Source organism: Arachis hypogaea, chromosome 12 (genome assembly GCF_003086295.3).
Source record: "Arachis hypogaea cultivar Tifrunner chromosome 12, arahy.Tifrunner.gnm2.J5K5, whole genome shotgun sequence".
Taxonomy (NCBI): domain Eukaryota; kingdom Viridiplantae; phylum Streptophyta; class Magnoliopsida; order Fabales; family Fabaceae; genus Arachis; species Arachis hypogaea.
In genome coordinates this window covers 104,626,230-104,653,213 of record NC_092047.1, presented here as the reverse complement: position 1 = coordinate 104,653,213, position 26,984 = coordinate 104,626,230, and the positions used below count along the sequence as shown (strand labels likewise).

At 36.4% G+C, this 26,984-nt stretch overlaps 2 protein-coding genes across 3 annotated transcripts; one reads left to right on the top strand and one right to left on the bottom strand.

Annotated features, from left to right (window-relative positions):
* Positions 1-420: 420 nt before the first annotated feature.
* On the bottom strand, positions 421-4,514 carry LOC112728009 (pentatricopeptide repeat-containing protein At1g79490, mitochondrial-like). 2 transcript variants are annotated; one of them, XM_025777976.3, is made up of 2 exons: positions 4,056-4,514; positions 421-3,102 (listed from the first exon to the last, which is right to left on the bottom strand). In XM_025777976.3, the coding sequence occupies exon 2, from the start codon at positions 3,033-3,035 to the stop codon at positions 561-563; it is 2,475 nt and encodes an 824-aa protein (XP_025633761.1). In that variant the 5' UTR covers positions 3,036-3,102; positions 4,056-4,514; the 3' UTR covers positions 421-560. The 2 variants fall into 2 exon arrangements, with proteins under 2 accessions (XP_025633761.1, XP_025633762.1); XM_025777977.3 differs by having other exon boundaries at positions 4,066-4,476.
* A 12,205-nt stretch (positions 4,515-16,719) lies between these two features.
* On the top strand, positions 16,720-20,382 carry LOC112728008 (transcription initiation factor TFIID subunit 12). Its single transcript, XM_025777974.3, has 8 exons — positions 16,720-17,377; positions 17,944-18,099; positions 18,481-18,978; positions 19,160-19,234; positions 19,431-19,509; positions 19,592-19,656; positions 19,757-19,792; positions 19,913-20,382. Exons 1-8 carry the CDS (start codon positions 16,823-16,825, stop codon positions 20,042-20,044), a joined length of 1,596 nt encoding a protein of 531 aa, XP_025633759.1. The 5' UTR covers positions 16,720-16,822; the 3' UTR covers positions 20,045-20,382.
* The last annotated feature ends 6,602 nt before the right edge of the window (positions 20,383-26,984 follow it).

Below are 26,984 nucleotides of genomic sequence, written 5' to 3'. Positions count from 1 at the left end.
TGAAGCAGCACCATAACAAACAACATGTTCAGCATGTATAGCAGAAGAGCTATTAATAGTTAGTTTAACACTTCCAAAAAATAGCTCCTCCAGTTAACACCAACAAAATCTGTATCCATGTAGAAAATTGCATTGAAGTCCTCAACTCTTTGGAGGAAAAACATGTTAGGAACTTGGGTATTATGCGGTGTCCAAAGTCCTAGATCGGGTAGTATGAAATGTTTGATGTTGTATTAAGAAGAGTGGTTCTTCCCACTTAACAACTAGCTTTTAAGGCGTTATTTCCCACTTTCTCTAGGTACTTAATACATGTAATCTTTTTTCGTCCTATGCAGTCATCATTCTCTTTTGTCCATTTAACTTCAAGCACCACTCATCACAATGGAACTAATTGAAAATTTGAAACGAAATAATCTAATATGCATGTCATGGGAAAAATTTTATTCCAAATTCTTTAATATTACCTACCTATCTGTTCATGTAAACACACGAAGCATTTGCACAACTCAGTAACCCTTTGACTTACAATTAAAAATGAAGTACCTGTTCCTATCCAATGGCTAAGAAGATTGCTTATACTCCCTGCCAGAAATGAGAGGTTTAGGTGGGGATAAAGACCTAATTTCAGGTGCTGAACTGGGAAAAAGTATGTTGAGCCTGTGCATCAGGATATCAGCCCTAGATGGAATTTCATTCAGAAGAAACTGCTGAACTATCGGTTTCTTGAACCACTCCATGACTGAATCTCCTGTGGCCCTAAGAACCACCTTACTGACCTCAAATGGAGACTCTACAGAGCTCAACATCTGCGCAATCACGATCTTTAAAGTGGGCCCTGTTACCAACTTAATCCGTCTTGGTACAATACCGTAATAGAGCATGCGCTTCCTAAACCTATGAAGAGTGTGCACTACTGCTATAAGAGCTGCTCCAACAGACAAGTTTCTAACATCAAGGGACCAGGCGATGTGCTGATCAAAAACTATAGCCTTTGGGAAAAGCTTGTTCTCATATGCAACCTTCCAAACACATCGAGCTCGGTTTATCTGCCCCATTAGAACTAGGTAATTGAGAAGAACATTCACAAAGTACCTTGCTGCACCTTCCTCCAATTCATAATCAATATTTTGAAAGAATTCCCTGACGAAAGATAACACCGGTTGTCCCCTCTGGTCTGGGCCACAGAAAAGTCCGCACATAAAAACGTGCGCCTTATGCTTCGTAGCACTAAGGATAGACATCAAGCGTCTCTCATTCTGCTCTTCCTGACACCTAACTAGATAAGCTAGAATGGAAGTGTAAAGTATCAAGTCAACTTTTGCAGCCGAGTTTACATACGTTTCAAGAAGAGGCTTGGCTGATTCATATAATCCATTCTTCATGCACGACTCGAACAACTGCCTGATTATAAAATTATTGGTTCTAATCCCGGATGAGCCCATGAAACGCAGCCACCTCAAAGCAAGATCAACTGAACCTTCCCTGATATAAACCATCAAAACGTCACTAGCTGTGACATCCACTGAATATCCCATGGCCTTCATTTCAAGTAGGATTTTGGCAGCCACATCCACCAGCTTCTTATTAGCAAGTAGAGTCAAAAGAACAGTGTAAGTGCTCAGAGGAGGCCTCAAACCAGCATTTGTCATTGAATTGTACAGCCTCATGGCATGATCTATTTGTCCAGATGCAGCATGCATTTCTAATAGACAAGTATAAGTAGATGGGGTCGGCAGAAAGCCCGCTTTCTCCATGTCTGAAAATGAAGACAGAGCAATGTCAAGCTTCCCTGATTTCGCATGGGATTCAATGATCAAAGTGTATAACCCAAAGTTAGGCCTGTACCCTGTCTTCTTCATCTCATCCCAAAGCTTAAGAGCAGTTTCTAACTTTCCAGACTTCACATAAGATTCAATTAGAGAAACAAATATAGTAGGTGGTGGCTTGTACCCATAACCTCGCATCTCTGTGTAAGCCTTCATTGCACTGTCTAATCTCCCAGCCTTCCCCATTGAATCAACAAGTGACAAAAAGATGCTCAGGCCTGGCCGGAAACCTCTTCCTTTCATTTCTTGGAAGAGTTTGAAAGCAGCATCAAGACGGCCTGACTTTGCCAAGTTTGGGATCATCAATTCATAAGTTGAACTATTCAATGAACAGCTGGCCTTTTCCATGCTCTCGTATATCTCAAATGCCTTATAAGGCAAACCTTTACCCAAAAACAAAGTAATAAGGGAATTGTATGTTTCGGTGTCAATCTCACCACCGGCCTCCTGTATCTTCTTAAAGCAGCAAAATGAGACCTCCAACTTTTCAGCATTGGCCAAATATTGGATCACCCGATTACATGAAACAGACAAGGAAGCTCCAGTACTGGTAGAATCACCAACCATCTCATCAAACAATGATTGTATTCCATCAAAGTCCCTACGCTGGTTAAGAGAATCAAACAAGATAACATAACACTCATCACTAGATGAATACCAAGGTTGCCGCTTCGCCCACCTAAACAAACTCAAACATGCATCACTATCACTAATGATCTTCAAGGATTGAACAATGTGAGTCATGTTAGGCACAAACGGGAGCTTGTCCAATTGTGTCTCCAACTCTGGCCCCCATTTCCACCTCTTCACAACCTCAACTATTTTCGCCACAGCTGCAGCATTTACAAAGGGCTTCTTGACCTCACCCACCACCACATGATCATCAATCCCAGGCTCCACGGACCTTATACCCTTACCCTTGTAAAGAATACTACCCGATTCATCCAAGTACTCAATTTCCTCAGTCCATTCCTTATGCCCACCAGCATTATGGCAGTAGTATCTGATTGAACTAAGCTGCTCAACAAAGTTCAAATCTTTGCAGAAACCTGCGATTCTCCGAACCGAAGTGAATGCGGTTATAGAGGTACAAGATATTAACTTTTGCTCAAAAGGTACCGGGGAAATGAAGGAGCGAGAGACAAAGAGATTGTGGGTGAGTTTGCAAAGATTTGTAGTGGAAGAGAGCAATTTGCGGTGATGGATCATTGAATAATCTTCTTCAAAATAATCTTCCACAGGTTCCCCAGTTCATTTCAGGTCCAACAATAGTAGCCTGTAAGGAAAGTAAGAATTTAACAGGAAGAGAAAACAAATAAAAAGTGATGCAGAAGAACGACAGTTCAACTAAAAATAGTTTAGAGCAAGTACAGGATTATAGGAATTGAGCATCAACAAAAATTAGCAGCCAAAACACAATAACAATTTGCAAAATTCAATTTATAGCAGAGGCAGCAAGAACACCATCGCAATGATCAATAAAAGGCTATGCATGGATTGGATTATATAAAATCGAATCATAATCAAATTAAAACCAATTTTCTGGTCCAAGAAATTTAAGAGATAACTTTTTTCTTTTAGGAAAAAAAGGGTAGCAAGTCACAAAGTATTGCAGAATCATATTGTTATGAACCCTTTCATTTATAAAATATATACATCAGAATTACTCTAATCAGATTTTGTTTCTGTTTTCATAACTAGAACATTGGAATAAGCCAACAGAAGAATCTAAATGAAGTTAGAAGCCCCAGTCCATGAAATCACACCAGACTCGCAATCAGAATATTGAGTAAAATTAACAATTCATTATCTAAGGAAGTTCCAAAATGATTTTCAGATTCCAAAATCCCACACTTCTTCCTTTTGTATTTCTCAGCAATGTTAACAATCCAATCAAGCTGAACATCACATGAATTAGCACAAAAATCACAAAGCCGCATTGTTTCCCCCTATAGATATAAAGTTATGATCAAAAGCAAAGGGAGCATAGCAAGCAAGAACAAGGAACAATAACAGGGCTCATAGGTCCAGAAACAAAAAAAAAAAAAAAAAAAACAACAACAACAGAACCAGCTCCATTGAAGGTAACAGCATTAAAGCTTCTTCTAACTAAATATGCAAGAACATATTAACAATAAAAAACTGCAAGCTACCAAAATCTACCAACATCCTTTAAAGCTTCACCAGATCAAGCCCACAGATTCACACAGAAGAACAGAGTATACTCACAAATTCGCACCGAAAAAGCAGCAGAAGCAGAACGGCGAACGCAGCGGTGGCGACTGGCGAGAGTGGAAGCAGGAGAGCTGACGCCGAAGCAGAGTGGCGTCGTCGCAGACTCACAGCACCAGAGCAGAAGTTGAAGATTGAAGAAACACGAGCATCAGGCGGCGGCGGCTGTGACGGAGACAATGAGACGTCGGCGGAGAGAAAACTCCACACACACAATAAAAAACCGACAGAAGCACTCTAAATTGGCAGCTGGCAGCTAGAAGCGGAGAGGCTCAGGCGGTGGCAGCGAACAGATAATAGAGAAGTGCGAAGTGATGCAGAATCCGTTGAGCATAATGGAACTTTGTTTTTTGGTCGTAGAATAATGGATTTTCATTTTTGAACTGGTAGAAATTCGGTTCTGAAAACCGGATCGATTATCAAATTGATGAGTTTGAAAAACGAAAACTCTAAATTAATATTTGTGATAGACTAAACATTATTAATTATATTAATTGTAAAATTATTAATTTGATTTTCATTTAATATATGTTAATTAATAATTTTGTAATGCAGGTTTATTATTGGGCCGAAAAATAAAACAAATGTTGCAAGCCCAAATCAAAATTTACATTCAGTCTTGTTGAATGCTTTTATATTATATGGCTAAATGAATTGTTATATTACTTGGGCCAAATTGAATCATTATTGCTACAAGCCCAAGTTAATCACATTTTGCCATACATCCCAATGCATGATTCGAAAAATAATTCATCAGGAAAGCAAATATTATTATTTGCCTTATGCCTTCCAACGAACCTCAACTATTGCCATATGATGGATTTCAAATTCACTCAATTTTCATTAATTGCATAGGAACTATGAGAGAGAAACTGTCATTGATTAGATGGCTTGACTTGATGAGGCATGCTATCTAAAAGCTAAGGGAAGTAAAAAGCAAATCATTTTTCTTAATCAATGTATCAATATCCATTGTTTGCTTTTCTTTTCTTCTCTCTCTCTCTCTCTCACTTTCTTCATCTTGTTTCGGTTATTACCCAGCAACCATGGAAGCTACACCTACTCACCGAAAAGAAGATGGAGCAAGCAACAAGACCATCTCAATGATGGCAAGAAAACATAAAAAACGTAGTGGCTAAGATCTGCAACCATGAAAGGAAAGATATGGTGATGAGATCTTGGCTTCTCCATACCAAAAATGGTTGAAGGAGATTCGGCCAGCAAGGAGAAGATCCTTGGAGAGATGGCTTGTCACTATTTTTGGGTTCACTCATCACAGAAGGTAGCTAGGGTGGCTACGTGAGGGAGGAAGCAAAAGTGGAGCAGAAGAAGTCATCATCATCATGAAGCATCAAGGGCCAGAAATCCATCTTGGAAAGCAAGCCAAGGATGGAGCGCTCGGATTGATGAAGAGTGATGACCAAGGAAGGACTAGAGGTAATTCCATGTTGGGCTTTGCATGTGTTATCTCTTCTCTCTTTGGCCGAACCGGTTCTGTTTCTTGGAGAAGAAGAAGTTGGCTTGGCTTTTGGCTTCAAATATGGAGGCTTCCCTCTTCTATAAAAAGAGAGAACAGCCACGGTTTGGAGGAAGGAGAAAGTGTGAGAGTGCAAAGGCACAGGGTTCTCAGAGCTACCTGAGCTAACAGATTTCTCTTCTCCTTCAATGTATTCTGTTTTGTAATTTTCTGTTTAATTTTGTCATGTCTTGAGTCTCATGAAAAAAGGCAAACAGTGAGGTTTGTATGAAAAAGCCATAGAGCGAAAAAGGCAGAGAGTGCAAAATTAAAAGAAAAAAGCCATAGATGTCCTTAGAGTTCCTTTGTTCATCTATGTTGTGTTTCATGATTCTGTGGGAATCCCCTTGTAAGTTGGGTTAGCATTTTACAGTCTGTAATCAGAAAGATTATAGTGAAATTCCATCATGTTTGTGATAGAGACTAGATGTAGGCTGCACTACACTTAGCAGCTGAACCAGGATATATCTGGGTGTAATTTTCTCTCTTCTCTACTCCATTTCTATTTCTACTGCACAGGAGCAAAAACCGAAAATATCTCGTGTCAAGTGACGAGACAAAAAGAAAAGTCTCGTGGCTGGGGACGAGACAAAAGAAAAAGTCTCGTGGCTAGTCACGAGATAAAAAGACAAAAAAAATTCTAAAATTGGTTTCAAAGGTCAGCAAGTATTATCAAGCAAAAAGGGGGCTAAGATTCAACCCCTTCTCTTAGCCCCTGATAACCATCAATTGGTATCAGAGCTTGGTCTCAAAGAGATCAAGCTTTGCAGCTTGGAGAAAAGATCCAGATGGCAGAAAGCAGTGGCTCTAATCTGGTGTCCTACAACCTCACAGAAGGACAGTCAAGCAATAGACCGCCTCTTTTCAATGGAAAAAACTATACCTATTGGAAAGAGAGAATGAAGATCTTTGTCTAAGCAGTAGACTACAAACTCTGGAAGATCATCTTGAAAGGTCCTCAATTCCCAACTAACACAAGTGCAGAAGGAATAGTTTCTCTTAAACCAGAAGCAAGCTGGACCGAGGAAGATAGGAAGAAGGTGGAGCTAAATGCCAAGGCAGTGAACTTGCCCAACTGTGCTATCAGCTTTGAGGAATACCGACGGGTATCACGATGCACAGCGGCAAAGAAAATCTGGGACAAACTACAAATCACTCATGAAGGAACCACCATTGTAAAGAAGACTCGGACAGATATGTTGAACAGAGAATATGAAATGTTTGCAATAAATAAATGAGAGTCTATTGATGAATTGTTTGAATGATTCAACATCATCATTGTTGGCCTAGATGCTCTAGAAATTACATATCCTGATTCTGTGCTTGTGAGGAGAGTGTTGAGATGTCTCACAAAAGAGTGGAAAACAAAAGCTTTAATTATTTCTGAGAGCAGTAGCTTAGATTCCATGACTTGTGATGATTTGAGAGGAAACCTTCTTGCTTTTGAAAACACTTATTTGAAAAAAGATTCAAAAAAGAAAGGAATTGCTTTTTCTTCTATAACTAACCCTCTGGATGGTGAATCCAGTGATAACTCTTCTGAAAATGAGTTTGTATTGTTTGCCAAAAAATTCAGGAAAATGGTAAAGCTCAAAGGCAAAGGCAGCAGCTCAAGGAAAATGAAGAAAGACCTTAGCAAAGTAACTTGTTACAACTGCAAGGAAATGGGGCATTTTAAATCTGATTGTCCCAAGTTAAAGAAGGAGGAGAAGCCAAAAAGCGAAAAGAAGAAGGGGCTGATGGCTTCATGGGAAGATTTGGAAAATGACTCAGATGATGATGATGAGGAATCCGAGACCAAGTCACAACCATGTCTCATGGCAGATTACATAGATCAGGTAGTCTTTCATAACCCTAACACTGAAGATCTTCATCTTATGATAGACCACCTTTCTAAAAAAATAAGATGCTTCTTACTGGAAAATCAAGAACTTGAACAACAAATCACCATTCTTAAAGCTGAAAATAGTTTTCTTAAAGAAAAAGTAAGGGAGGCCGAAATTGCTTGTGATCTTGTTGAAGAAAATAAGCAGTTAAAAGCCCAACTTAGGAGCTGTGAAAGTGATCATTCAGTTGTTGCATATGTTGATTGTTTTAGAAGGAATGAAGAGTTGCTTAAAGAAGTCAAAAGGCTTAAAGAAGACTTAGCCAAGTTCACACAAAGTTCTGAAAATCTGAATCAAATCTTGGCAAGCCAAAAACCTCTTTACGATAAAGCTGGCTTGGGGTTTTATAAATCTGTTGAAAAATCTCATTTTGAAAATATTGCCTCATCTTCCAATGATACAAGATTTCAAAATCCAAGAAGATTTAACAAAACAGCAACTCCAAGATTTTGTAGACTATGCAACCGAAATAGACACTTTTCTATACAATGTTTTTTTGGTGAAAGGATGATAGGTGATAAAGTCTACAAGGTTGTTCTTGATTATAATGGCTTAGGACATAAGAGATGGTTTAACGTGAAATGATCCAAGAAAATTTGGATACCTAAGGTTACTTAAGCTTGTTTTGTAGGTGTGCCTAGCATCCAAACGGAAGGAGAATATGTGGTATATGGACAACGGATGCTCTAGGAATATGACCGGAAAGACAACCTTCTTCATAAAGCTTGATGAATATGATGGATGTCTTGTCACTTTCGGTGATGATGCAAAAGGAAAAATAGTGGCTGTTGGAAAAGTTGGTAAAAATTTCTCATCTTGTATAAATGATGTCCTTCTTGTAAATGGTCTGAAACATAATTTACTTAGTGTTAGCCAATTGTGTGATTTAGGTTTTGAAGTTATTTTTAGGAAGTTTGTATGTTTGGTTGTTTGTGAGAAAACTGAGGATATTTTATTTGAAGCTAAAAGATGCAATAATGTGTATGGATTGACTCTTGAGGACTTGAAAGAACAAAATGTGACATGTTTTATGTCTCTTGAATCTGAAAAATGGCTATGGCATAGAAAGTTGGGTCATGCAAGCATGTACCAAATTTCTAAGCTAGTTAAGAAAAATCTGGTTAGAGGAATTCCAAATATCAAATTTGATAAGGATCTTACTTGTGATGCTTGTCAATTAGGCAAACAAGTAAAATCCTCTTTTAAACCAAAAGATGGAATTTCAACCCAAAGACCATTAGAGATGTTACATATTGATCTTTTTGGTCCAACAAGAACTCAAAGCTTAGGAGGTAAACACTATGGTCTTGTGGTAGTAGATGATTACTCTAGATTTGGTTGGGAACTTTTCCTTGCTCATAAAAATGATGCTTTTCATGCTTTCTCAACTCTTTGCAAGAAGATTCAAAATGAAAAGGATTTAAAAATCGCCCATTTGAGAAGTGATCACGGAAGAGAATTTGAAAACCAAGATTTTGAAAAATTCTGTGATGACTTAGGAATTTCTCATAATTTTTCATGTCCTAGAACACCTAAAAAAAATGGGGTGGTTGAGAGAAGGAATAGAAGCCTTCAAGAGATGACTAGGGCCATGCTTTGTGAGAATGAGATTCCTAAATTTTTATGGGCTGAAGCTGTGAATACAGCTTGTTACATTTTGAATAGGACAATCATTAGAAAAGGGTTGAAGAAAACACCCTATGAGCTATGGAAAGGAACCCCTCCAAATCTTAAGTACTTTCATGTTTTTGGATGCAAATGCTTTGTACTTAACAATAAAGAAAACCTTGGAAAATTTGATCCAAAATCCTATGAAGGAACGTTTGTTGGATATTCCACCACAAGCAAGGCCTATAGGGTCTATCTCAAAGAGCATAGAACCATAGAGGAATCCATACATGTTACTTTTTGTGATTCTAATTTAATTCCAAGTGCTATTATAGATAATGATTCAGATGGTGAAGAAGCTGGAACAAGTAAAGAAAATCTCAAATCTGCTCAAAATGAGGAATCTGCCAGTCCAGTTTTGTCTCGTCAGATTGGAGGAGACATTTTCATTTTATCTCCTGAGCAGACACGAGAAACTGAAACAGTGAGACCACCAGAAACTCATCAAAGCTCAACACCACTTCGAAAGCCTAGAGAATAGAAGTCTATGAGGGGTTATCCTCAAGACTTCATTATTGGTGATCATTCTCAAGGAGTAACAACAAGATCCTCCACCAAAAGGCAATCCGAACCAAGCAATTTTGCCTTCCTTTCACAAATGGAGCCCAACAATGTCAAACAAGCTCTTGAAGATCCATCTTGGGTCAAAGCAATGCAAGAAGAGCTTGCTCAATTCGACAAGAATGAGGTTTGGACACTAGTACCTCATCCGGATGGTAAGAAAGTTACGGGTACTAAGTGGGTGTTTAAAAATAAACTTGGTGAGGATGGATAAGTTGTTCGTAACAAGGCTAGATTAGTGGCCCAAGGTTACGATCAAGAAGAGGGTATAGATTTTGATGAGTCTTTTGCTCCGGTAGCTAGAATGGAAGCCATTAGGTTGCTTCTTGCCTATGCTGCCCATAAAGGTTTCAAAATGTTTTAAATGGATGTTAAATGTGCTTTCTTTAATGGCTTTATTGATAGAGAAGTGTATGTGGCACAAACCCCCGGTTTTGAAGATAAAGAGTTTCCAAATCATGTTTTCAAACTATCTAAGGCTCTTTATGGTCTTAGACAAGCTCCAAGAGCTTGGTATGAAAGGCTTAGTGTCTTCTTGTTGGAAAATCAATTTCAAAGGGGAACCACCGACACAACTTTATTTATTAAAGCATCTAATGATGATATTCTCCTAGTTCAAGTTTATGTGGATGACATTGTATTTGGTTCGGCCAATGAGTCCTTGTGTGAAGAGTTTGGAAAACTCATGACTAGTGAGTTTGAGATGAGTTTAATGGGAGAGCTTACTTTCTTTCTTGGCCTCCAAATTAAACAAACTCCTAGTGGTACCTTTATTCACCAAGGAAAGTATGCAAAAGAACTTATCAAAAAGTTTGGCCTTGAAAGTTCCAAATCAATGGGAACACCAATGCATCCTAACACAAAACTTGAAAAGGATGATAATGGCCAAGATGTGGATGAAACAAGGTATGGAGGAATGATAGGTTCACTTATGTACCTTACCTCCTCTAGACCGGATATTGTTCAAAGTGTGGGTGTATGTTCAAGGTTTCAATCTTACCCAAAAGAATCTCATCTCTCGGCCGTTAAGCGCATCATTAGATACATTAAGGGAACTAGTGATTATGGCTTGTGGTATCCTAAATCTGATGACTTTTGTGCAGTAGGGTTTTGTGATGCAGATTATGCGAGAGATAGGGTGGATAGACGGAGTACATCCGGCATGTGTTGCTTCCTTGGAAGCTCACTCAACATGTGGTCAAGAAAAAAGCAAGCCACAATGGCTTTATCCACAGCTGAAGTTGAATACATTTTCGCATCTGCATGTTGCTCTCAATTAATTTAGTTAAAAACACAGTTAGAAGATTACAAATTAAAAATCAATAGTATACCCTTATTTTGTGATAATATGAGTGCTATAAACATTTCAAAAAATCATGTTCTGCACTCAAGAACCAAGTACATTGAGATCAAATATCATTTCATTAGAGAACATGTGCAAAAGGGTACTATTGATATTCAATTTGTAAAATATGAAGACCAAATTGCTGATATTTTTATAAAACCCCTCTGTGAAGACAGATTCTGCACCTTGAGAAAAAGTTTGGGAATGTTTGATTTAAGTTTCATTGATAACTTGTGAATATTTGACTCTGTTCAGTTTTGTCTCATAGAAATGGACGAGATAAAAATGAGGGCATGATAAAAGGGCTGTGATTAAGGGAGAGTCAGCGCCAAAGTTAATTCTCATGGGCCCCACCAAATTTCCTTGACCCCAATCTGACCGTTTTGTTAGTTTCTCATTTTTTAAATCACAATCTCTTTGTTGTCTCATCAAATCTTGTTGGAAGAAGCATGGTGTCAAATCAAATCTTTCCTTCCAACTAATCCCTTGATTCAAGGAAACTCCTTTTTCAGTTTTTAGAAACCTCCCTAGTTAATAACCGCGCCCTTGATGGTCATTAACTCCCTCCACTATCTCTTTCCAATCAGCATTTAATGTCCCTCTAACCTCCCTCCACTCACCTCACCCTTTGGTCTTCTCTTTAACTTCCATCACCATTCATCTTCTTCATAATGAAAAAGAAGAGTACCAAGAAAGAGCGAAAGAATTCGTCTCTCTCAAAAGCCTTCCACTCCCCAAACGAACACACACATACACATTCACTCCACTTCTTCATCTTCTCCCTCACCTCCCACCAAGAAATCCGAACCAATGAGGCGCAAAGTAATAGCCCAGAAATCTTCTGGAAGGAGAAAAAGTGACAAGAACAAAGAACCAAGCATGGAAGAAGAGGAAGAGGAATCTCATACATCACCCCCTCCATCACCACCGAAGAAGTCCACTCCACATGCATTTGGAAAAAGCTCTCAGAAGACCAAAGGTTTCATGTTTCACGAGACCAGGGAACCCGCAAACCTTGGATCAATGGATTTCAAGAACAAATTTCATAAACCACATTCTCATTTTGATCCTTCAAGGTTTTCTACATGTGCATTCTATGAATTCCACCAGGAGGTTTTGGAAAAGCGGCATTTGTGTCCCTCATACTTGGTGAATCTTGATTCTCTAGCTGCCAAAGGGATCAATTTACATCCTCTGTTTGACAATCTCAAATGGTCTCCATTGCTTCTCATTCACAAAATGGTTTACCCAGGGTTGGTAAGACAATTTTATGCTAATCTGAGATTGATTGATGGTAGTCTTCACTCCTACGTGAAGCGTGTGCATATCACTCTGAATGTTGAGACCATCGGCTCTGCCCTTGGATACACGGATGAAGGACCGAGGGTGTACATGACTGATAAATGGGATGCACACGTTGGGGTCACATACAAGCAAGTTCTTCAATATATCTGTGAAAATCTGTCTGGACTAGACGGCACTGTCTCCACCCACAAGGCTCTTGGACCAACCAACTCACTACTGCACCGCATCGTAACTCACATTCTTACCCCACAGAGTGGCTCTCATAACAGGGTAACAGTATCTGATTGTCTCATAATCTTTGCTCTCGTTACTTCATCTTCTATTTCATTTAGTTATCTCATGATTAGACATATGTGGGAGTCTGTAAAGAGTACCAAAAAGGCTAATTTACCTTATAGAATGTTTCTCACGTGCATTTTTGAGTACTTTAAGGTAGATTTAACAAATGAGGATGTAGAAAACAAAGTTTCTATGATCAAAGGAGGCGACGCTGTTAAAAAGGGAAAGAAATCTATGGCTTCTGATGATGATTTTGAAAGTCGGCCAGAATCCTCCAAGGCAACCGAATCTATCAGAGACATTCTCACAGAATTCTCAAACATGTCCGAACTCATGGTACAATTTCATAGGTCAGCACGCAAACTAGCATATGAAAATGAGTCGGCTTGGAAGAAATGCAAAGATAGGGTCGGTCTCATGCTGGAAAGCCTTGAGGATGAAGTGGGTAGTGAGGCAGCGGCCGAGGAATCTAACTTTAATCTCTCTGATGATTAAACTTATGTTTACTGTTTGATATTGGCACACTTAGCCTCAATTTGTTACTTTGTTTTGTTGGGTTGGATACTGCTAGTAGTATAACTCTGTGATACTTTGTGGACACCTTTGGATTATATTTTGGATTATATTTTGCATACTCTGTTTTCCATGATAAATCTTTTTGTAGGTGCCCCTTTGATGATAAAAGGGGGAGAAAGTGCTGAAAATTGAAATCTGAAAAAAAAAATAGGGGATGAAATTTTCTTTTGAAAATTCATGATCACCCTTGTTAAAAAGATACATCTGATGCTTGATAAAGCATGTTGATAATATTGATATTGCATTTGCTTCACTGTGATTACTGCTATTGGAAATGCATTTGGTTTATGATGTTTGACAATGTATTTGTTTTGATTATATGAATGCCTGGTTGTTGATTTATCTTGATGAATATGCATGCTTCTATTGAAATAGGAATATTCTGATTCATTATGATAAACATGCTGGCTTGATAATTTATTTTTGGCAGTTCCTTTAAACTGTGTTATGTAAATAAAATCTAACATCTGCCATGTTTTGATCATGTGTGTTTCAAAAATATTTTCCTTACCATAATAATATTGCTCTAATATCTTGACTGGAAAATATTTGAAAATCTTTTGAACAACAATTTTTGTACTCAATTGATGTGTGTAAAGATTGCGCAGAAAATCAATTTATGATAACAAATAAGTTTTGATTATCAATCCAACTCTGCTCATAAATCAAGCATTTAACATTTCAAAATTAATATGTTGAATAACATTGTTACTTTAAGCTTGATTAAAATTGTTACAGGTTAGTGCTTCCCTTGGTAAAAATGGCATATATTAAGGGGGAGTCATGTGACAATTGGAAAGGGGGAGAAATTCAAAAATTCAAAGGGAGTACTCTCTACTCAATTATTAAATTTCTTTCCATTTCAATTTTGATAATGTTTGTCATCAAGGGGGAGATTGATGAGTTTGGAAAATTCTAAATTAATATTTGTGATAACTAAATATTATTAATTATATTAATTGCAAAATTATTAATTTGATTTTCATTTAACATATGTTAATTAATAATTTTGTGATGCAGGTTTATTATTGGGCCGAAAAATAAAACAAATGTTGCAAGCCCAAATCAAAATTTACATTCAGCCTTGTTGATTGCTTTTATATTATATGGCTGAATGGATTGTTATGTTACTTGGGCCAAATTGAACCATTATTGCTACAAGCCCAAGTAAATCACATTTTGCCATACATCCCAATGCATGATCCGAAAAATAATTCATCAGGAAAGCAAATGTTATTATTTGCCTTATACCTTCCAACGGACCTCAACTATTGCCATATGATGGATTTCAAATTCACTCAATTTTCATTAATTGCATAGGAACTATGAGAGAGAAACTGTCATTGATTAGATGGCTTGACTTGATGAGGCATGCTACCTAAAAGCTAAGGGAAGTAAAAAGCAAATCATTTTTCTTAATCAATGTATCAATATCCATTGTTTGCTTTTCTTTTCTTCTCTCTCTCTCTCTCACTTTCTTCATCTTGTTTCGGTTATTACCCAGCAACCATGGAAGCTACACCTACTCACCGAAAAGAAGATGGAGCAAGCAACAAGACCATCTCAATGATGGCAAGAAAACATAAAAAATGTAGTGGCTAAGATCTGCAACCATGAAAGGAAAGATATGGTGATGAGATCTTGGCTTCTCCATACCAAAAATGGTTGAAGGAGATTCGGCCAGCAAGGAGAAGATCCTTGGAGATATGACTTGTCACTACTTTTGGGTTCACTCATCACAGAAGGTAGTTAGGGTGGCTACATGAGGGAGGAAGCAAAAGTGGAGCAGAAGAAGTCATCATCATCGTGAAGCATCAAGGGCCAGAAATCCATCTTAGAAAGCAAGCCAAGGATGGAGCGCTCGGATTGATGAATAGTGATGACCAAGGAAGAACTCGAGGTAATTGCATGTTGGGCTTTGCATGGGTTATCTCTTCTCTCTCTGGCCGAACCGGTTCTGTTTCTTTGAGAAGAAGAAGTTGGCTTGGCTTTTGGCTTCAAATGTGGAGGCTTCTCTCTTCTATAAAAAGAGGGAACAGCCACGATTTGGAGGAAGGAGAAAGTGTGAGGGTGCAAAGGCACAAGGTTCTCAGAGCTACCTGAGCTAACAGATTTCTCTTCTCCTTCAATGTATTCTGTTTTGTAATTTTCTATTTAATTTTGTCATGTCTTGAGTCTCATGGAAAAAGACAAACAGTGAGGTTTAATATAATTATAGTTTAATATAATTATAAATAAACATCTTAAAATATAATTATAGTTTAATATAAATATTAAAATATTTTCCAAATTTAAAACACTCTAAAATATTCTCAATCAAATCCATATATTCTTATCAAAATACAAACTCAAGTTAAATAGTAAAAAAAAAATATTAAATATTAAATACCAACATAAAAATTTATCAATCATCAAAATCTCCAAGAACTTATTACATACCACCTAAGAGTAGCTCTCAAAGGATAAATCCAATCAAAACCACCATTAACAAGAGACTAAACAGAGCATTTTGATGACTTCACTCATTGACACGTATACAAAGTGTGGCCATGTTGACAAGGCAAGAACCTTGTTTGATCAATTGAAATGTAGAGATGTCGTTGCATGGAGTGCTATGATTTCAGGATATAGTCAAGCGAAACGATGCAGCGATGCGCTTGCTCTGTTCAGTGAGATGCAAAAGGCTAATGTGGAACCCAATGAGGTTACTATGGTTAGTGTGCTTTACTCTTGTGGGGTTCTTGGAGCTATGGAAACCGGTAAATGGGTTCATTTCTATGTGAACAAGAAGAACAAAAAATTTCAATAATGATTTGATTTCTATTTTTTGCAACAAAAAGAAAATTTTAACAAAATATTTAAAAATTGAAAAAACAGCAACGGCACAAAATTAATGAGCAGAAGTACAAAATTTTCAGTAATTATTTGATTTTTATGTTTAGCAGCAACAACCAAAATTTAACAAAACTTTCAGAAATTAAAAACACAGCAGCAGCACAAAATTAATGAATAACAGTATTTGAATAATGATTTTCTTTTCATTAATTGATTCACAAATTTTGCTCCAACCAACAGAAAAATTAGCATTATCACCAACATACAAATTTTGCTCCAACTAGCAGGAAAATTAGCATTATCATTCAGCAATAAACATTATTATATTACAAAATAGCATCAAGTAAGAAGAAATTTTTTTATTATTTTATTATTGGCCTATTTTTGGTATTACATATCATAGTAGTTTGTTTATTCATAGAATTAGTTGTTTATAATTCCTTTTGAAGTAAAAAAATACAGTAGAAGAGTATTTAGAACCAATTACTTTATTCATTAAATTTTTATAGAATTAGGTGTTTATTATAAAATAATTTTTTTAATTGAACCAATAAACCAATAATTAAAACGGTTCAATGATCGGTCCAGTTTTCATAACTTTATTATAATGTCAAACATAGTTTAGATATTAATATCTATAAAAAAAATAATTTAATTTATAAATATTAATAGAATTAAATTAGTTTATTTGATCATTTATTAATAATATTAATTAATAATTTATATTTCGTCGTGTATCAATAGTCTTTCTTCTTAAATTCAGTTTCGAGTAACTGCAGCTGCATCAACCACCATGGATCCTCAACCTCCGGCCACTGCAGCACCAACAACCACCGCCCCCACCGCTGCCGAACCCTCGCCACCACAACCTCCTCAACCATCACCACCACCACAATCACAACCTTCACCTTCTCCTTCTTCTTCTTCGTCTCTCCCTCCATCTTCTTCTTCAGCTCCCCCCAATCCAAACCCTACCTCCGTACAAATCCCAACAACAACCTCCAAACCCCTCGCACCATCCCCAGCCCCTCTTCAACCTCGCCACCCTCCTCCTTCCTTCAGCCGCAACCCGCCACCGCAACCGCAACCACCGCAGCAGCATCAGCCTCACTCTCACTTCTCGTCACTCCCTCCTTCTTCCTCTGCCGCTGCTCCTCCTCCTTCGCCATCCTCCGCCTCTCCGTCCGTTTCTGCCGCTCCGCGTGGCGGCATGGCGATCGGTGTACCCGCACACCACCAGAGCCCTTCCCCTCCGCCATTCTCCTCTTCCTTTGGTCAGCATTTTGGTGGTTTGGGCCGAACCGGAGTTAGCGTCGGAGAATCTGCCTCCAATAACGCATCTTCTCAGGTATAGGCCCCAATTTTGCCCCCCGACTGAAATTTTGGTGTAGAATCTTTGTGAAATGAATGTTGGTCTATTGATTTTATAGGCACATAGCTAGTTATAGTTAGCTTGTTAGTTATTAACCGAATAGTTAAAGGATTGGTTGAGTAGTTAGTACTTAGTATTGATTGGTAGTTGAATAAAACAACTTTGAATACACTAGTCACCAGCAAGATCAAAACTATAGTCCTCAATAATTAGAGATAGTATCATATTAACCCTGTTTAAGGGCTAATGTATTTGGTTGTTAAACGCTCAAAAGGACTGATTCAACCTCATTGTAGAAAAACAATCAAACTTAGAATGGGAAATAGTCACTGGATATAGATTGGGGAGTTTAGTTGGATAAATTTCACAAAATTAGAATTAGGAAACAATGAGCTCTTGCTTTTCTGGGAGCATATAGAGTTGCTTGAGCTTGTGCTCCTGCATTTTACTTGTATTAAAAGATTTTTTCCCCCTTTCCCTATTTCAGAAGTTGATCTAAATGTGCCCTATTCTTTGTTTCACCAGTTGTTTGAAATGTTTAGGTGAGACCACCAATGCAAGGAATGGGAATGTTGGGTTCGCTTGGATCTGGATCACAAATGCGGCCAGGTGGGATACCTGCACATCAACAGAGACCTGTTCAATCATCTCTCAGACCACCACCCCCTGCACAGAATAGTCCAACTACTGCTTCGCAAGTTAGTCTTTGCTTTGTCGCTACATTCCTCTGCAGCTTTGTAAAAGTGAATTTTATGACTTTGAGCATGCTTGTATGCTTTTCGCTTATTTGTTTTGGTAGTTTTTGCTTTTTCTAGTCAGAGAGATAGTGGCAATGGGTTTTGAGGAGTGTACTATGTTTCAAAATATAAGCAACTGATTGATATTGTACTACGGTGATTTGTGAGTCTGCGTATAGCTATATATTAAGAATAAGAATATCTCTTTTAGCTGTTTCAACTCATGTTATTTACGAGGATTTCTCACTTCATATGTCTTCTGTTGCAATGCTTGAGCTTTGTATGTAAACATACAGAAAAATAATGTTGGTCAGTGATTTTGCAATGTCTTGTTTTCTCTAGAGCTTCCAAGGGCATGGACTTATAAGAACCTCATCAGTGGGAACACCTGCAACGCCATCTCCAGGTGTACCTCAAAATATGCAGTCAGTTAATCAGCCGTGGTTGTCATCTGGACCACAGGGGAAGCCTCCTTTGCCAACCACTTATAGGCAGCACCCGCAGCAAGTGAACCCACCAGCGTCCTTGCAGCAAAGGGCCCACATTCCTCAGCAGCAGCAGTCTACACCAACAGCATCACAGCCGCAGCCATCTTTGCCATCTAATCAATCACAGGAGCATTTTGGGCAACAAGTTCCCCCATCAAGGGCTCCACATGTCCCTCAGCAGCAGCAGGTTACAAGGCTACAAGTCCCAGGAAATCAGAAACCTTCAACTCTTGTGTCTGCTCAATTCGCTGCTGCTCAACCAGGAATTCAAAGTAGATTAGCTACTGTGGATACTGATGAACCTTTTAATAGTGTTCTCAGCAAAAGAAGCATCCATGAGCTAGTCAGTCAGGTCTGCAATGTTTCTCTATTTTGTTCAGTGGATAAGTCAAAATTTGAATTACGGAATGCAATATGGCACAAGGCACTTCAATTTTGATAATTTTACTATAAATCTGTTTGGCTGTTCAATCCCTAGTTTCATGAACGTGTTACTTTTGTTTCCTCTATTTACACTTCTACTTTATTGGCAGGTTGATCCTGCTGAGAAGTTGGATCCTGATGTCGCAGACATTCTTGTCGATATTGCAGAAAATTTTCTAGAATCTGTGAGTAAATTACCTTTAACTTAATTGTGTCCAGTGAACTTCAATAGTTAAGTCTATCTGTTATTATTGATTTATTTGTTTATTTATTTATTGTTCTTTGATTTATTCGTGTTTCTTTTATCTTGATTCATTTCCCTCTTCTCTTCTTAATACTAGTTATATGGTTTGGACTAATGATTTTCTATCCTTTCAATAGATAACAAAATCTGGTTGCTCCCTAGCTAAGCATCGGAAATCAACAACTTTGGAAGCAAAAGACATACTTTTACATCTAGGTTAGTGATTAGAAAATTTCTTCTTGCTCAGAGTTTGGTTTCAGCACATTTCACATTTAACTCCACATCTTCGTCTTTGTAGAGAAAACTTGGAATATGACACTTCCTGGATTTGGTGGTGATGAAATTAAAAGCTACAAAAGACCGGTAGTTTGTCAGTCTCTCTTATATATATATATATATATATATAAGATTCATATTCTTTTGAATGTCATATTCTAGACTTGTACTTATCGTGCTTTTGCAGGTTGCAAGTGATATTCACAAGGAGCGACTAGCGGCTGTAAGTGTTTTTTTTCTCTTTCACTTTAATCTAGTAATTATATTTTTTACCTGTTAGATGAATAGTTGTGATTATTATTATTATAATTATTATTTTGTTTATTTGTTATATGTTCAACAGATAAAGAAATCAATGGTAGCAGCGGAGTCAGCACATGCTAGGGGCTCTGCTGGCCAAGCATCCGGTGGCGCAAAGGGTAGCCAGGCAAAGGCACCCTTGAATGTCCTTGGCTCTCCCAACCCTAAAAACTGACGAGAGATGCAGAGTGTTTATGTATGACACAATTAAGGAGAAACCCCTTCGGAAAGGTAACTAAAATTTATATTGAATTGAACCAAGCAGGTTTTCCTGTGTGCATTGTAGTCACAAATGACGTTTATAATCATTATTTATCTTGCCACTTGAATTGTAGTTCTAGGAATGCTTTAAAGAGGTTTTACACTTTTACTCAACCAAAATTGTGGCAGGAAAAAGTGTTGCATTTTATTTCTTTGATCATGACTCATGAGTCATGAGGAACACCCTGAACTTTGAAGCATTTGTGTATTAAAAATTCCCCTTCTTTTGTATAAATTATTTTTTCCGTTGAATTCATGTCTTGAATCTAATTTTTGTAATTTTGTTGCAAGTGTCTTGCTCCAAGAAGTGTCGCAAAAGCTAAACTCTAAAGTCTAAACCCTAAACTTAAAATCATTGGCTGCTCTTCCACCTCATGGAATCAAATCATCACAAAAGTTTATTTTATAGTATTTATTTATTGATTTATTTCCTTTTTGTAAGCATCATATGCCCCAAAAAGAATGTAGAAACATTTCACAACATTGTTACCTAAAATGCTCATCATCCACTCTCCCACTTCATGGCATCAAATTATCACCAAAGTAAAAAAAAAAGATTTCTTCTAACTTTAATAAGCATTTCCCCATCTGCACATTCTCCTTTTAACATATTTTAACGTTCAAATCACCTTGAATAGTTTCTTCTGATTTTCTGTTCATATAAAGTAATGTTCGTACCTCATGACCTGTGTGGAAAGATCATAAATAATCATTTTTAAACTCTTTTTTTTGTTCAACACTAAGTTTAATAAACTAATTAAAACAGATCGCATATGGACAATGTTGAACTTAAGAATAACTATGGTGCGCTTAAGATAATTATTCGCTGTCTAAATTATTGCTTTATTATAAATTATTATAATTTCAAGTGGGATTGGATTGTAGGATCATTTAGGCTTCCTCAGCTGGCATCAAAACAAAAATGATAATTTGTACTATTATCTTTTAATTCCTTTGCAAATTTGATGACACATCAAGGATCCGTAATTAGATTTAATTCTTATCTTCCAAGTCATCCTTGGCATGGAACGGCTAGAGGCTTATGCCAAAAAGCAGTTAAAAAAAAAAAAAAACAAATCTAAACAAAACTCCTATATATTTTGTATTTTGGCCACAAAACAAAATTAATTTAATTTGAATATGTTCCTTGAGTTATCTGTATAAAGTTTTTTTTTTTTTTTTTTTTTTCATATGATGATCATAGAAATAGTCATTCATCTAATTATATATAACTATCCCATAAAGAATTTCTTTTTACTATTACTATGATCATCTAAAAAGTTACAAATATAGTGGCATTCAATATAAAACTCGCTACACTTGCGTCAAAATCAATCTAAATTAAATTGAATTATATGTTTCAAGAAAATATTCGACTTTTCAACTTGATGAATGAGTTGTTTCACTTTTATCCTTCTATTATGTGTAAATTAATCACATCATCAAATGTAGTAAAGCTTGAGAATCAAAAGAAAAGCTTGAATTAGTTTTTCTTTAAAAAAAAAAACAAATAAAGAAGCTTAATGTAAAAGCTGTATCTTTTCTGTCGAAAGATTATCATTAAACTTCTGAAACTCACATAAAGTTTGTTGGCAAAGGATTCGATGGTCCCGAACGTTTAGGCCATTAAATAGTCTCATAACAAAATATGTTTTTTAAATTTTTTAATAACTGATAAATAGTCTTTATTTAATTTTAATTATAAATTAATTCCATATATTTTATTTAATTATAAAAATTATTTTTTATTTTATAAATTATTATTTTATCATTAATCTATTATGTTTATTAACAATCAAAAACAAAAACAATAACGATTTAGATCTTCCATTGATCGTAATAAATTTTTTGGCTATTCCAATCGATTAAAAGATTATATTTGATCTGTGACATTCGTCCAAGACTGTGAAATCGTGTTTCTTTGAAAATCAATCGATTAGATTATCAAAACAATCGATTGAATTTCAGGTTTCCATAACTCAATCGATTGGACTACAGGTTGTTATCACAAAACAATCGATTGAAAATTGCAAGGCAGCATGGTTTTCACAAAAATCAATGGATTGGTCATATTACCCAATCGATTGAACGATGACAAAAATATGGGTTTTTAATAATTCAATCAATTGCTTATACTACCCAATCGATTGAATGCTTCAAAACAACCTGAGGTCTCACAATTCAATCGATTGGTTGTGTTACCCAATCGATTGAAGTCGTCAAAACAATATGGATTTGCATATCTAGAACTTGATATTAATGGAAAGAATTGAGGCTGATCCTAATCTACTAAGAATTGCATCCCGTCCGTCTTTTAGTTTTAGCTATATTCAGATCTTAGAACTGTGATGTCAATTTTCACTTGAGCATGTGAACATGATTGACTGCATAAATGAATGGGACTCCAAACTTTCAGTCTTCTTTAGAGTAATTGGTTATGCATTCTCTCTTTTGGATAAATGATAATATATTATACGTATTTGAATAGACTTGTGACTTTTTGTGCCTAGGAATTGTAAGTGATGGTTAATCAATTTTATATGTCTTTTATGTATCATTTACTGGATAGCACAATCAATCGATTGAATTCGGCAAATCCATTGTTTTGATGACTTCAATCGATTGGGTAACACAACCAATCGATTGAATTGTGAGACCTCAAGTTGTTTTGAAACATTCAATCGATTGGGTAGTATAAGCAATCGATTGAATTATTAAAAACCCACATTTTAGTCATTGTTCAATCGATTGGGTAATATGACCAATCGGTTGATTTTTGTGAAAACCATGCTGCTTTGCCATTTTCAATCGATTGTTTTGTGATAACAACCTGTAGTCCAATCGATTGAGTTATGGAAACCTGAAATTTAATCGATTGTTTTGATAATCCAATCGATTGATTTTCAAAGAAACATGATTTCACAGTCCTGGACGAACGTCACAGATCAAATATAATTTTTTAATCGATTGGAATAGCTAAAAAATTTATTACGATCAATGGAAGATCTAATTCGTTATTGTTTTTATTTTTGATTGTTAATAAACATAATAGATTAATGATAAAATAATAATTTATAAAATAAAAAATAGTTTTTATGATTAAATAAAATATATGGGGTTAATTTGTAATTAAAATTAGATAAAAACTATTTATCAATTATTAAAAAATTTAAAAAATATATTTTGTTATGGGACTATTTAATGGTCCAAACGTTCTGAAACTATCGAATCCGGTGCCAAGTTTGTTGTCTTATCATTAAAAAAGTCAAAAGATAGAGGATTTGTTGAATGCTGACAAAGCCCATACGTTAAAAGTTCAAGACCAAAAAAAAAAAAAGCTTTTTGTTTTGGGGTAGCAATTTTAATATTTTTTCATGAAAGAGAATCTTCTAACAATGAATTTTAATAGTGATCAGATTGACCAATTACAAATATATATAACATTATGTTATCTTCTCTAAAATTTCAAAGATAAATCTAATCTCTTGTTAAGTTCATAAATTATATTAATATTAAATCATATTTTGATAGAGATTTGAAAGCAGAATCATAATATTCAACAACTAACATATCTATTATAAAATAAATAGGGAAGAGATAATAAAATAAAGTATAAATAAAAAAATAATACTATCAATATTTATCAATACTATTATACTACTATAAAAATAATATATTAATATTATATTAGTAGTATATGAAGAGAGAAAATAAAAAAGTATTTTGTAGTGTAAAAAAGAGAGAGAGTATTTATTTTATTATTGCTGTATATTGTACATAAAACTATGAAGCCTTATTTATAGCTGTACAAGATTAGTTTTTTCAAGCTTTAGAAAGGATGGCACCGTCTATATTAAAGGTTTGTATTATCCAAGCACCTTTTAATGTAACACTCTTCCTTGGATGACCATTATAAATATGCTTCATTAAAACCTTACTAAAGAAAACCCAATTGGAAAAACTTTAGTGAAGGAAAAAGAATACAATATTCTTTGTGACGAGGACTGCCTCATTAAAAACCTTGTCAAGAAAAACCCAATGGGAAAAAAACCTGACCAAGAAAAAAAGAGTACAGTCTCCCCCTCTTGTCGACATCATTTAATATCTCGAAATCGGCGCATCCCAATCTCATGCACCAATCTTTCAAAGGAGGATTTTGGGAGTGACTTTGTGAATAAATCTGCCAAATTGTCACTTGATCGGATCTATAGGACATCAATTGTCCCTTGATTTTGAAGATCATGAGTGAAGAAAAATTTGGGAGAAATATGCTTTGTTCTATCACCTTTGATGTATTTGCCTTTAAGTTGAGCAATGCATGCTGTATTATCTTCAAACAGGACAGTTGGAGCTATCTTATGATCAATCAGTTCACATGATGACAGAATATATTGGATCAAACTCTTGAGCCAAAAACACTCGCGACTTGCTTCATGAATTGCTAGTATTTCGGCATGATCAGAGGATGTTGCAGCAATCGTTTGTTTCGTGGACCTCCATGATATAGCTGTTCCACCATATGTGAACAGGTATTCTGTTTGATGTAACAGCCCAGACCACCCGCTAGCACGATATTGTCCGCTTTGGCACACAAGGCCTCACGATTTTGCCTTTGACGATAGGGATGATAGCCGAAACCCCCCACACTCACTCGTCAAAACGCGTCATGCTAGGGAGAGGTATCCACACCCTTATAAGGCATGCTTCGTTTCCTTCTCCAACCGATGTGGGACCTTACAATCCACCCCCTAAGGGAGCCCAGCGCCCTCGCTGGCACATCGATCCGGGCTTCGGCTCTGATACCATCTGTAACAGCCCAGACCACCCGCTAGCACGATATTGTCTGCTTTGGCACATAAGGCCTCACGGTTTTGCCTTTGACGATAGGAATGATAGCCGAAGCCCCCCACACTCACTCGTCAAAACGCGTCATGCTAGGGAGAGGTATCCACACCCTTATAAGGCATGCTTCGTTCCCTCCCCAACCGATGTGGGACTTACATTTGAGATCTCCCTTTATGTGGATTAGACAAGTAGCCAGCATTTGCATAGCCAACTAGTTGTGACTTGGATTCATAGGGATAAAACAATCCCATATCAACCGTTCCATGAAGATATCGACAGATTTGCTTGATTCCACTCCAATGTCTTTTGGTTGGAGAGCAACTATACCTTGCTAGTAAATTCACAGTAAATGATATATCGGGTCGTGTATTATTAGCAATATACATTAGTGCTCCAATGACACTAAGATATGGTACTTCAGGACTAAAGATATCTTTATTTTCTTCCTTAGGACGGAGTTGATCCTTTTCTACATCCAAAGATCTTACAATCATTGGGGTACTTAATGGATGTGACTTATCCATATAAAATCTCTTCAAGATCTTTTCTGTGTATGTTGTTTGATGAATAAAAATCCTATTTTTTGTATGCTCGATCTACAGGCCGAGACAAAATTTAGTCTTTCCAAGATCTTTCATCCCAAACTCTTCTTTTAGAGTTTTTATAATTGTTGGAATCTTTTTAGGAGCCCCAATGATATTTAAATCATCAACGTACACAACAATTATAATGAATCCAGATGCAGATTTCTTTATGAAAACACATGGACAGATATCATCATTCTTGAATCCATTTTTGGCCAGATACTCAGTAAGACGATTATACCACATTCGTCCAGATTGCTTTAGACCGTATAAAGATCTTTGCAATTTGACTGAGTATAACCCCTGTGAATATTCATTAGATGGTTTAGATATCTTTAGTCCTTCAGGGACTTTTATATAGATATCCCGATCTAATGAGCCGTATAAATAGGTTGTTACCACATCCATTAAATGCATATGCAGTTTATGATATGCAGATAAACTGACCAAATAACGCAATGTTATCGCATCCACTACAGGGGAATACGTTTCTTCATACTCTATACCGGGCCTTTGTGAAAAATTTTGTGCTACAAGTCGGGCTTTGTAGCGCACAACTTTATTTTTCTCATTTCGTTTTCTCACAAATACCCATCGGTATCCAACAGGTTTTACATCTTCAGGTGTACGGACTACAGGTCCAAAGACTTCACGTTTTGCAAGTGAGTCTAATTCAGCCTACATAGCTTCTTCCCATTTTGGCCAATCATTTCTTTGTCGACATTCTTCGACTGATCTTGTTTCAAGATCCTTACTTTCATGCATGATATATAATGCCACATTATATGCAAATATTTCATTGACAATTATTTTATTTTGGTCCCATTTCTCTCCTGTAAAGACATAATTTATCGAGATCTCATCATTTTCACAATTTTTAGGTACCTGAACATCTTCTGGCGTTAAAACTATATCAAAATTTTGGACAACTGCATGTGTCTTTACTATGTCTTTTTCAATAGGAATCGTATTTACCTCTTTTCTTTTTCGATGATTTTTTGTCTTTGGAACCAATAGGCCTGTTTCTGGCATGAATTTGCTTCAGTGGCTACTTGTCCTACTGGGACATCAATTCGAATTGGGGCATTTTTCGCTGGTATATAAGATTTGGTTATCCTCTTTGTATCGGAAAATGCATTAGGCAATTCATTTGCTATTCTTTGCAAATGTATAATCTTTTGAACTTCTAGTTCACATTGCCCTGATCGACGATCTAAATGCATCAACGATGATGCATTCCTATTAAGTTCCTTTTCAAGAAGCTTATTCTCTCCCCCTAATGTTGGAAATTTTGATTCATCAAAATGACAATCCACAAACTGGGCTTTAAATACATCTCCAGTTTGTATCTCAAGATAGCTCACTATAGAGGGAGAATCATATCCAACATATATCCCTAATTTTCTTTGGGGTCCTATTTTGGTG